This window comes from Otolemur garnettii, unplaced genomic scaffold (genome assembly GCF_000181295.1).
Source record: "Otolemur garnettii isolate 467f Iridium unplaced genomic scaffold, OtoGar3 scaffold00179, whole genome shotgun sequence".
Taxonomy (NCBI): domain Eukaryota; kingdom Metazoa; phylum Chordata; class Mammalia; order Primates; family Galagidae; genus Otolemur; species Otolemur garnettii.
Window position 1 is genome coordinate 2676231 of NW_003852574.1, and position 11068 is coordinate 2687298.

Here is an 11068-nt window from a genome sequence, read left to right on the forward strand (position 1 = left end):
GAACCCGCCACCTTAGGTGTATGTGGCTGGCGCCTTAGCCGCTTGAGCCACAGGCGCTGAGCCAGCATTCCTTTTGAGAAGGGAAGAGATGTCAATGCTCCTGGTCCATGGCCTTGACCTGGCCTCTCCCCCACCCTGTGATCCCAGCATGTGCTACAAGGCAGACTGAAGGGGGCAATGATCACCTCAGAGCTGGAGAAGCTCAGGTCCCCCCAGAGCACCATGCCGGTTGCCCCCAATGCTGCACTCACATCAATGGTCCACACGAGGTCATCCTAGAGGTAGAGAGCTGCTAAGCCAGATCCATGTAGGCCTACTTCCACCTTCCAGAGACTCTTCTGGTTCACTGCCATGATCTGATTCTATCTCTACAATAGGGCTCCTTTGTATTAAACCTCTTAAGTGGCTTCTCTGGACCTCCATTCAGAATGTCTCCCTTCAGACCAGGGGTCCAAAGGCTTGATCTTGCCTTATTCCTCAATATCTTTCAGAGTAGAGCTATGCCTTCCTTGTCTGATGCTTTAAGACAAGGCCTTCCCCTCAGAACCCTTCAATCAGGACTTCCTCCTCAAGTCCCCTTCAGCCAGGTCCTCTCCTCAATCCTTCCTAGGATAGGGCAATACCTCCCCACTCAGATCCCTAGACCTCGGCTTCCACTTACCTGGGACAGAAACCTCCCAGAGCTCTGGTGTGTTAAGCGGGCATAGGCCAGGACAGGCAGGGGATGTGGGTGACCAGCAAGGGCCACACGGAAGGTCTCCTCCAGGCGGTGTTGGACAAAGGTCTAGTAGTGGTAGGTGGCAGCTTGGGTGGGAGGTAAATGCTGGGGAAGAGGGCACTGGAGGCAGCCCAGAGCCAATGTAGCTCAGTGTTGCGGGCAAGGGTGGCTCCATGGCAGTGGCCCGTGTAGTTGGAAGCCATACTGTGCCAGCCATTGCCACAGGCTGGATAACAATAGAAGCCCCAGAGCCCGTGGGGCTGCAGTGCCTGACCCAGCCACAGCGTTTCCTCCATCAGTGCATGGGCTGCCTGCTCAAAGCCAATATGAGCCTTGTGGAGCTGCTCCTGAGGATCTAGGTTGGGGAACATTCGTTGTGCCCAAGTCCAGGAGGCTGCCTGATAGGCTCGATGGTGGCCCCAGTTTCCTGTCCACAGTGGATACCACTCTTCCCAGTCCAGCACTGCCAGGCCAGCAAAGCTGGGTTGCAGGCTACAGTGGATCTGGTTGGTAGCCTGTGTCAGGTGATGGTCAAAGGGCACAGCCTGGGGGATGCCCCCATTGTGAGCTGTGTTCCTGGGCCCAAGGTAGGGATAGAGGCCAAGATGGTTCTTGTAGAAGATGGTGATGTTCTGGCCATAGAAATGTTGGCCGTGATTGCCTATGATGCCCAGGGCACTGAGCGGAAGGTGCACACCAAAGTGAGTGTGGGCCTGAGAGTACATTCCACAGCACAGAGAAGGGGTGTTCAGGTGCCTGCAGCAGAGGCTGGCCATACCCCAGGCACGGGGCCACTCCTAATACTAAGGCTGGGCCTAGCTGCATGGTCATGCCCCAGGGATGGAAACCTGTAGGAGAGAGGGGGTTTAAGCTTAGAGCTCATGGCCATGGCCACACCATCCATGCAGCAAGAAAAGTTGGCGGAGCCCCCCTCCCCCAGCTCGTCCCCATTGGGATGGGGAGCTGGGAAAATCATGGCTCCCCAGGGGACCCATAGGCATCTCAGGGTGGCTACATCCCTAGCTGGCCTGGCTAGCTCCCCTCCTACATTCTCAATCTTTGTCAAGACACCACTGTGTCCTCTGACAACGCCCTCACCTATAGCTGTCACAAGTCCCCTTCTTTCCTCTCCCCCAAGAATCTTCAGCTCCCACATCCTTGCCTGCCTGGCTTAATTCCTACCAGCACTCAAGTCTCTGTTAGGCCATCACCTACTCTGGGAGGTCTCCTGGATCCCCAGGAGGAGTGAGGGCACTTGGGCTCCTGAAGCCTCTGAATTTCCCTTATTCCAGTGTGGATCTTGCTACTGTATACCTGTTTGTCCTCTATCTGTCCCTTTGGTTAGAGACTCTACCTGTTCAGTTCTCCATTGCTTATCCCCCACCCAGAGTTTGACAAACAACAGCTGCTCAGTGAATGACAATGAGTAAATGGGGACCAGAACAGCCACTCTGTCCCCTGAGCCTGGCAGGGAGGGAGGGGCAAAGAACAGGTGTTCTCTCCTCAGTGACCCCAGGGCCAAGGTGAATCTGAAGATTCTGCAGAAATAGGGGACCTGAGAGATGAGGGTTGGGGGTCAACAAATAAACTGTCACAGCCACAGCCACACCCACCAGAAGCCTTTATTCAGCCACACTGATGCCTCTAAGCCAGAGCTATGGAGCCACCTCCTTGACCCCCACTGGTACCCATAAAACAAACCCAGGCTAAAGTTGCCCCCAGGAGCTAGAGACCAAGGTATCACCAGTGGGCTGAGGCCAGTTCTGTCCCACAAAGTCCACTGACACAGAGCAGCACAGTCCTTTGCCCTGGGTGGCCCTCAGATGTCTTTCTCCATCCAGAAGATGGGGCATCCCCTCAGGTTTTGGTATTTTGTCACCAGCAGGCTTTTTCGAGGGTTGCCTGATGGAGTTGGGAGTGAGGTGGTCAGGGGCTCAGGCAGGGGAGGGGGTGGTGGTAATGGAGGTCCCTTGGGGTCCATTGGGGCAACTTGGGCAGTCAAGTTTGGGGCCCTGCAGGGTAGCCAGGGAGAAGGGGCCCTGGGGAAGGCACTAAGCAGGGTGGTGGGCAGATGTCGACTAGTGAAGACCAGGCCCTGCACAGGCTCACCCAGCTGGTAGCCCAGGTGAGCATAGAAGTGCATCTGGTCATGGGTGGTAAGATGTAGCTTATGGAAGCCACGGGCCTGAGCAAAGACCTCTAGGCCCTCCATGAGGCGGCGGCCAAAGCCACGGCCCCTTAGGGCCCGGGCCACCACCACTGTCTCCACTAAAAGGCTCTGGGGCCTGCCTAGCACCCGTGACAGGCGGGCATGGCCTACCACAATGGGTGCTGCTTCATGTGCGGGGCAAGGGCTCAGCAGCATCAGGCAGAGAGGGAAGGCCTCTGAGGACTGGCCCAGGGAGTGCAGGCGGGAGGCACGGCTACGGGGCCACTGCTCATTGATGAGGTCAGCACAAGCGTCCAAGAGCTCTGGTCGGCAGTGCACAGGCTCCAGGGTCAACTCAGCCAGGTTGGGGATTGGGGTCTCCTCAGGATCAAGGTTAAGTTCAGCTAGGCCAGGACGGAGGGTCATCTCTGTTTGGCTTGTGGAATCCGGTGTCAGCTCAGCTAGCTGGGTGCTCAGGGTCAGCTCTGAGTGGTGTGCTGGATCCAGGGTTAGCTTGTTTAGGCTGGATCTCAGGGTCAACTCTGGCTGGCATGCTGGATCCAGAGTCAGCTCAGCTGGGCTGGTATTCAGGATCACCTCCATCTGGTGTGTAGGCACTAGGGTAGGGGTCAGCTTGGCTTTGTCAGGGCTCAGAGTCAGCTCTTGCCTATAGGTAGGATCCAGGCTCAGATGAGTCAGGCTGGGACCCAAGGTCACCTCCTATTAGGTTGCAGGTGGCTCAGTGCCAGGCTGGAGGTTAGGACCACAGTCTCCAAGCAGTGGCATCTCCTCAGATCACAAGGGCTCTCCTCCTGTAGACAACAGCCATGCTGGGCTGTGCCAGGAGGGGAAGATGGGTTGGGGACAGGGAGGGACTGACAGAGGACAAGTGGGGCCATTCATCTTGGAACTGGTGAGTGGTGGGCTATACCTTCTTCAAACTCACCTAATAACACGGGTAACCTGTAATAGACCCATAGTCTATACCAGGGATAGGGAAGAGCAGGACAGATGGATCCAGGAGTCCTGACTCACACTGGATACTGGGTGAAATGATGAGCCACTAAAGGCTGGGAATCCTGGCCCCAGCCTGCTCTGGCTACAAATTTGTCCTCTCTAGGACCACACTGTGTCAAGACAGCCAGCCCAGCTTACTTGTTGGCCATCCTGTCTCTAGTAACCCACAACCATGGCATTGGACAGAACATGCAAACCAGATACCACATGCCCTGTGTACGCCCATCCAAGGTTCCCGTCAGAGGAAGCACTGCCCCCAGAAATTCCCCTGTCCCTTTCTTCTCCTTACATCCCAGCTCTCCCCCAGCTCCTGGCCTTTTCTACCCCCTGGGCTATGCCTACTACCTAGCTAATCCTTTTTTGTTTTAAGAGACAGAGTCTCACTTTGTCGCCCTTGGTAGAGTGTTGTGGCATCACAGCTCACAGCAACCTCCAACTCCTGGGCTTAGGCGGTTCTCCTGCCTCAGCCTCCTGAGTAGCTGGGACTACAGGCACTCGCCATAATGCCTGGCTATTTTGTTGTTGTTGCAGTTTGGCTGGGGCCAGGTTTGAACCTGCCACCCTCGGTATATGGGGCTGGCACCCTACTCACTGAGCCACAGGCACCTCCCAAAAATCCTTTTTTTTTTTTTTTTTTTTGAGATAGAGTCTCACTAGGTTGCCCTCACAGCTCACAGCAACCTCAAACTCTTGAGCTTAAACAATTCCCTTGCCTCAGCCTCCCAAATAGCTGGGACTACAAACCTAGCTAATCCTGGAGCCCCACTTACCTGCTCTGCAGACTCAACTTTCCCTTTCCTTGACTGCCTACTCTGCTTGGGGTGCAGAGCCCATCCCTTGGTCCCAATTCTGCTCACCTCAAAACACTTTGGGTATGGACCCAATTGTCCCCTTACATGTGACCCCAACAGCACCAGCCCTAGGCCTGGCCCAAAGTCACACAGCAGTGTTGCCTTTGCAGGACTGGTTCCCAACTGGCCTGAGTTTCTAAGCGACTGTAAAGACCACAGCTTCCTTCCTATATCCACAGTGGTGTTCAACGGTCATTTAGTTGGGGGCCCAGACTTGTGCCCAAATCCCAGTTTGCCCACGTTAACCAAGGTCCCGCTGGCTGGAGAATCTATGCTGGAAGATTTCTTGGGGTGGGCGGGCAGCTCGGCCCTACTCTTCTGTTCACCTGCTCCAGAGGGGGCCTCCAAGTTCTCCTTCCCCACCTCCGCTGAGCTTGAGGCCCATTCAACACTGGTCAGTAACAGGCAAGCCTCTCCCTTCACACCACATCCCATTCGCAGAGCTGTAAGTCCCTCACCTGCAACAGCCGCCTCTGTATCAGTTGCACCTCTATATCTGAAGGGCTGAAGACCCAAGACCCGCACCTAGGCCTGGAGTCCGGGGCTTTCTGTCCGGCTTAACCCTTCAGTGCCGACCCCACCCACTACGGGCGTGGCGAGGCTCCAGAATGCTTAGAGAGAGGCTGTATTATGTTTCCAGTGCCTCGCTTTCCCCTTCCCTCCTAGTGGGTCACAGACCGTGGAGCTTTTGGGGACCGGGGCTTCGAAAGCTAGACTCTGTGAGGGGGTGTGGATCGGCATGCTCTAGGTGGGAACGACCGACACAGAGAGGGCGTGCAAAGTTGCACAACCACTCCGGGACCGCACGCGCGGGGAGGAGGTACAAACACAGTGTGGGGAGGGGGCGGTACTGACATGTTGACGCTCGCCTCTGGGAAGTTCCGCGTCCTCGCTCCGCACGGATTGGTAACTCGCTCTGTTTCTGGCTCGGACTCCTTGGTCCGCCAGCGCCGGCCCCCAGTGGTGCGGCGGACGAACTGCAGCGGTCGCATGCCGCAGAGAACCACCAGGTCCTAAGTCTACAGGGGCTGCCAGGCTCCTCCCCGGCTTCCTGCCTAGGCCCCGCCCCTGGCTGTGCGCGTCACAAGACTTAACAGGAACAGAATAAGTATCTGCCTTGGCTCCGCCTCCGTCCCGCCCGCTCCTGCTGAGCCCGCCTACACCTTCAGGCTTCACCTCCCCCCAACCACCCGCGCCCTATACAGGCCCCGCCTCTAGCTCAAGCCTGCCTCTACGCGGCTAGATTGAGGCCCTGCTGGAGTCAGACGCAGGCCCCTCCTACAGTTGGTCAGCTTCCGCCTATCTCCGCCCAGGCTCTGATGGGTCGTTTCTGCTGTTGCCTATTTCCTTTACCCATAGTCTGGAAGTGGTCAGATCACATGGAGCTTTCTCCTGTAATTGGACCCCATCCTAGAAAGCAGATGTCTTTTCACAGACATCTGACCTGGGTGGGAGAGACGAACCTTTACTATGCTCTCTGGATACCAGATCCGGGACATTTTAGGCACTCCATAAACAGCTAGGTAAATCATGACTACTTTATTTGCTGGATGGGTGCTGTCAGCGGATTAAGGGGTCTTGCCGAGCTAGTTATTATCAAACACTCAGAAGGAGTACAAGGGTTCTATCTCAGGCAGAGTTCAAGCAGCTTGTGTTTGAATCTCAGCTTCTCCCTTCTCCAACCTTCAGTAAAGTGCTTACCCTCCTTGCGAGTACCTCAGTTTACTCATATAGCTTTAGTGTAAGGATTAAGTGAATTAGTCTACTTAAAATGCTTAGCACAGGGTTTGGCAAAGAGTAGGTGCTCAGTGAATGTTAGCTTTTGTAATTGCTGCAGTTCAAAGGCTCGTTCGGTGTCTCTGGAGGAATTTGACCCTGCCATGTAGATGCATATGGACATGAAGCAGATGGTGTCTATCCATGTTTCTAACTCCTGTGCAACTCTATGGGTGCAGGGCATATGCCCAGGACAGTGCCTGAGTATATTTCTGACTATGACCACGACTTGTTTGACTGTGCCTATATTTAAGCAAGCTGTGGCAAGGCCCAGAGTGCATTTAGTGCTTGATGTGTGCAACCCAATGTGTGGCCAATCACCATGTGCTCTGCTGTTGACACCATGCTCCCTGCCAGCCATGGTAGCAGTGACATTTGAACTCCATAGCCATCTGTGCCCTATCCTCAAGTGAGAGGGCTCCCTGCAGGGTCAGGGGCCTGCCACCAGGCTTGAGCTGAATGGAGAAACTGGCAGGGTTGAGTAGGAGGAGAGCCTCAGGGTGGCTGGGACGGCGGACACAGCGGCCATGGCCAGAACACAGAGCTTGACTACAGAGAAGAGCCCCACTGGTCACGTTCAGGATGAAGGGCCCCAGTGTGGTGTCCACATACTTCTTGATGGCCTGGCATGATTCCTGGACAGAAGAAAGAGTGTCAGAGACTGCATTGCCTAGGACATTGAGGCACTCACCTGCTGGCCAGTCAGGAGTTTGGAGGTAGAAAGGGTGAGCCAGGGTCTCCCCAATCAGCTTGTTGGCCTCTCCCACCCTATCCCCACCCCCGGCCTAAGCTCACCTTGGTTCTTGTGTTTTCCCAGCTCACCCAAAGCACCACTCCTGCTGCCCCCTGGGCCGCACTCTCCCCCAGGCTGTGCTCCAGCTCATCCTGGGAAGGAGACAGCACAGCTCTGTGGTGCCTCCCTCCATTTCTTCCTTCCCACTTGAAGCAGATTGCTGTAATACCACTGGACGGAACAAATAATTTGTAACATTCACCTGGGGCTGCTCTGGCCCCAGTGGCAAAAAACAAAGAGACAAGCTTGTCTCCCTTTAGCCTATGGGAGATTACATCTTTTTTGTTGTTGTTGTTTTGAGACCAAATCTCACTATGTTGCCCTTGGTAGAATGACATGGCGTCATAGCTCACAGCAACCTCTAACTCTTGGGTTTCAGTGATTCTCTTGCCTCAGCCTTCCAAGTAGCTGAAAATACAGGTGCCTGCCACAACGCCCAGCTATTTTTTGTTGAAGTTGCCATTGTTGTTTAGCTGGCCTGGGCTGGGCTCAAACCTGCCAGACTCGCTGTATGTGGCTAGTGCCATAATCACTGTGCTACAGGCACCAAGCCTTTTTCTTTGAGACAGAGTCTCACTTTGTCACCGTTGGTAGAATGCAGTGGTGTCATAGCTCACAGCAACCTCAAATTCTAGGGCTCAAGGGATTCTCTTGCCTTGGCCTCCCAAGTAGCTGGGACTACAGGCACCTGCCACAATGCCAGGCTATTTTTTTATTTTTATTTTTTTTGCAATTTTTGGCCAGGGCTGGGTTTGGGGCATATGGGTCCTGCGCCCTACTCCTTTGAGCCACAGGCACTGCCCGAGGCTATTTTTTTGAGATGAGGTTTCACTCTGGCTTAGGCTAGTATGGAACCCATGAGCTGGGGCAATCCACCTGCCTCAGCCTCCCAAGTGCTAGAATTACAGGCATGAACCACCATGCCAACCCTCTTTTTTTTCCTCCAAGAGTCCTCCTTGGCAGTTCCCATAGCTCAGTGGGTAGGGTGCCGGCCACATACCCTGAGGCTCACAGTTTGAACCCGGCCTGGGCCTGCTAAAACAACAATGACAACTACAACAAGAAAATAGCTGGGCGTTGTGGCAGGTGCCTGTAATCCCAGCTACTTGGGAGGCTGAGGCAATAGAATCACTTAAGCCCAAGAGTTTGAGGTTGCTGTGAGCTGTGACACCACAGCACTCTAGAGCTCACAGCTCACAGCACTCTACCAAGGCAACTTAGTGAGACTCTGCCTCAAAAAAAAAAAAAAAGTCCTTCTTTGTTGCCCAGGTTCAAATTCCTGGCCTAAAGCACTCTTCCTGACTGGGCTTCCCAAATTGCTGGGATGATAGGCGTGAGCCACCATATGGAGCCTACATCTTTCTAGTAAATGCTGAATTGCCTGGGCCTAGCACAGAACTTGGCACAAAATAGATGTTCAATGAAAATGAGAATTAGAGCGGGACACAGTGGCTCACTGCTATAATCCTAGCACCCTGGGAGGCCGAGGCGGGTAGATTGCCTGAGCTCACAGGTTTGAGACTAGCCTGAGCAAGAGGAGACCCCTACCTCTAAAAATAGCCAGGTGTTGTGGTGGGCACCTATAGTCCCAGCTATTTGGGAGGCGAAAGAGAGAGAATTGCTTAAGCCCAAGAGTTTGAGGTTACTGTAAGCTATGATGGCCCAGTGCTTTACTGAGGGTGTCATAGTGAGACTTTGTCTCAAAAAAAAAAAAAAAAAAGAAAGAAAGAAAATGAAAATTAATGGAAGAAAATGTCCCAAGTCTAAAGTACCCCAAAGTTGTGTGGCCTCAGTTACTGGCCCTAATGCTGAACAAGGCAGGCTGACAAGGTGGGTAAGGTAACAGAAGACTCACCAAGGGCAGAGAGTAGTTTGTTGTGTCATAGAAGATCTGAGCATAGGGTAGCACTGGCAGATTGGGGTCCCTGGCAGCCACAGCCACACGAAATGCCTCACCTACCCGGTGCCGCACATACATCTGTGCCTTCCCTGTGCCCTCCAGTGCTGCAGGCATGTAGATACTGGGATAGAGGGCACGACTGTGGCGCCATAGCCACCCTAGCTGGTCGTTCTGGTCCTGGATGCCTGGTGGGCACTGGCCAGTGTAGTTTGGGCTTAAAAAGTCATAATTGTAGCAGTCAGGGAAGCCATAGAAGCCCCAGAGACCAAGAGGACGCAGTGCCCACCCGAGCTGGAGGGTGCCTGCCATCCAGGCCTGTGCAGCCCCCTGGAACTGGTCCTGTGCTGCTGCCTCCACCCAGGGAGCTGGCCAGTCAGGGTGCTGTGCCTGTACCAGTGCCCGTGAACGCTGTCTGTAAATGTCTTTGGTATCCCAGTTGAAGGCCCAGCGTGGGCGCCATGCCTCCCAGTCGATGACTGCCAGCCCTGAGAAATCAGGGGCAGGCATGGCAGCCAGGATGTCCTGGAATGTGTGGGCCAGATGGGCATCCAGGCTGGCATTCTGGGGCAGGCCACCAAACACAGGCTCCCCAGCAGGTGTGTAGTATGGGTAGGTGCCCAGCTGGGAACTGTAGAAAACTGTCATGTCAGGGCCACGGAAAGTCTGCCCCGGGTTGACTACCACATCAAAGACACTGACATCCACGTCCACACCATGCTTCTCCAGGCACCACTGGGTGTTTGCATTCCAGATGGTAGTAAAGGGCTTGTTAGGTACCACGGGGCCTCTGGATCCTTGAGCCATGACGAGTGAGGTCAGGAAGAGGGTGCAGATGCAAAGCAGGTGGGCTGCCATGTCATGGGGCAAGTCCAGGAAAACCTGGCCAGAGGAGGCAGTGCTGAGAGCAGGCCAAGAACTCTCTGGCCCTTGTTCATTATTTCCACCTTGCTCTGGTTTCAGTTAAACATTGACCTGCAAGGCTGTAGGAGGGAGCTGGGGGAAGGGGCGGTGGGGGTGAAGGAATACAGGTGGCAGAGGAGAGGTGTGGAGGGGAGCACAGCTACTGGGCCTGGCCTCTGCCATCTGCCTCCCACAAGTCTTATTCTGGCCTAAGTTTGCCTTCCCCAAGAGCCACTGAAGCCCTGACTTCTGTTCTTGGAGGAGTGGCTGAAAGTCCAGCCCTTTGCCTCCAGGCTGTCCTAAATGACTGGGCTTGGAGTCATTTAGGAGTAGGGTGGGGAAGCCTTTCTCGACTCTTTCTCCGGAAATCCTGGCTGCCCATTGGAGGAAGGGATGATCAGTGAGCAAGGACAGGTCAGCACAGCCCTCCTATACCCACTAGTCTGCCCACTTGTCCCTGCTGACCTCAGGGCTGAAGGAACTGGTCCTGCAAGCTTCCTGACCCCAGGGTGGGGGCTTAGGCAGGGCCCAGTAAGATTCCGTCCGCAACTCTGATCCCAAATGCAGGAGAGACTGTTGGAGGAAGAAGCTGCTGCTGCTGGAAATTCTGAGCTTTTGTAGGGGGTCGCCCCACCCAGTCCAGGGGCAGGCCAAGGGGCGGGTCTGCAGATCAAGAGACCAGGCAGCAAGGCTACCTCTGAATCCCTAGCAAAGGGATATTGGTGGGTGGTAAGGCTGGGTCAGCAGAGGCCCCTCCCATTCAGCACTAAGGCAGGGCTTCCTGGCTTTACTGGGGCTGGAGGGAGTGAGTGGTGGCAGACTCAGCTGGGCAGGCCTGTTTGTGGTACTGGAATGCCTCAAGACTGTGTACTCAAGGAATATGCTTTCCCCACATGATTGAATTATGTCCTAGGTACTTTTGCCTTTGGGTACTCCTTCCTTTTTTTTTTTTTTTTTTTTTTTT

At 54.6% G+C, this 11068-nt stretch overlaps 3 protein-coding genes across 5 annotated transcripts in view; all 3 read right to left on the reverse strand.

Moving 5' to 3' along the window:
• The window catches only part of HYAL3 (hyaluronoglucosaminidase 3), a 3655-nt gene extending 2106 nt beyond the window's left edge, over positions 1-1549 (reverse strand). The window contains 4 exon segments of the mRNA XM_023519523.1: positions 52-275; positions 662-795; positions 798-1438; positions 1440-1549. Coding sequence (XP_023375291.1) covers positions 52-275; positions 662-795; positions 798-1438; positions 1440-1549 — 1109 coding nt within the window.
• A 783-nt stretch (positions 1550-2332) lies between these two features.
• NAT6 (N-acetyltransferase 6) lies at positions 2333-4269 on the reverse strand. The gene has a single exon (XM_012811921.2). The coding sequence runs from the start codon at positions 3468-3470 to the stop codon at positions 2538-2540; it is 933 nt and encodes a 310-aa protein (XP_012667375.1). The 5' UTR covers positions 3471-4269; the 3' UTR covers positions 2333-2537.
• Positions 4270-6255: 1986 nt separating this feature from the next.
• Positions 6256-10748, reverse strand: HYAL1 (hyaluronoglucosaminidase 1). Of its 3 annotated transcripts, none has more exons than XM_003800613.3 (4): positions 10570-10748; positions 9160-10083; positions 7307-7396; positions 6256-7146 (listed from the first exon to the last, which is right to left on the reverse strand). In XM_003800613.3, the coding sequence occupies exons 2-4, from the start codon at positions 10057-10059 to the stop codon at positions 6829-6831; spliced, it is 1308 nt and encodes a 435-aa protein (XP_003800661.1). In that variant the 5' UTR covers positions 10060-10083; positions 10570-10748; the 3' UTR covers positions 6256-6828. The 3 variants fall into 3 exon arrangements, with proteins under 3 accessions (XP_003800661.1, XP_023375277.1, XP_012667376.1); XM_023519509.1 differs by having other exon boundaries at positions 9265-10083; positions 10570-10671; XM_012811922.2 differs by lacking the exon at positions 7307-7396 and having other exon boundaries at positions 10570-10671.
• Between the last annotated feature and the right edge of the window lie 320 nt (positions 10749-11068).

Coding starts and splice junctions, on each gene's coding strand:
- HYAL1 (XM_003800613.3), bottom strand. CDS start 10,059: ATGGCAGCCCACCTGCTTTGCATCTGCACCCTCTTCCTGACCTCACTC. Junction 7,397..9,159: donor CAAACTACTCTCTGCCCTTG/GTGAGTCTTCTG, acceptor TCTCCTTCCCAG/GATGAGCTGGAGCACAGCCT. Junction 7,147..7,306: donor GGGAAAACACAAGAACCAAG/GTGAGCTTAGGC, acceptor TCTTCTGTCCAG/GAATCATGCCAGGCCATCAA.
- NAT6 (XM_012811921.2), bottom strand. CDS start 3,470: ATGGAGGTGATCCTGAATACCAGCCCAGCTGAGCTGACTCTGGATCCA.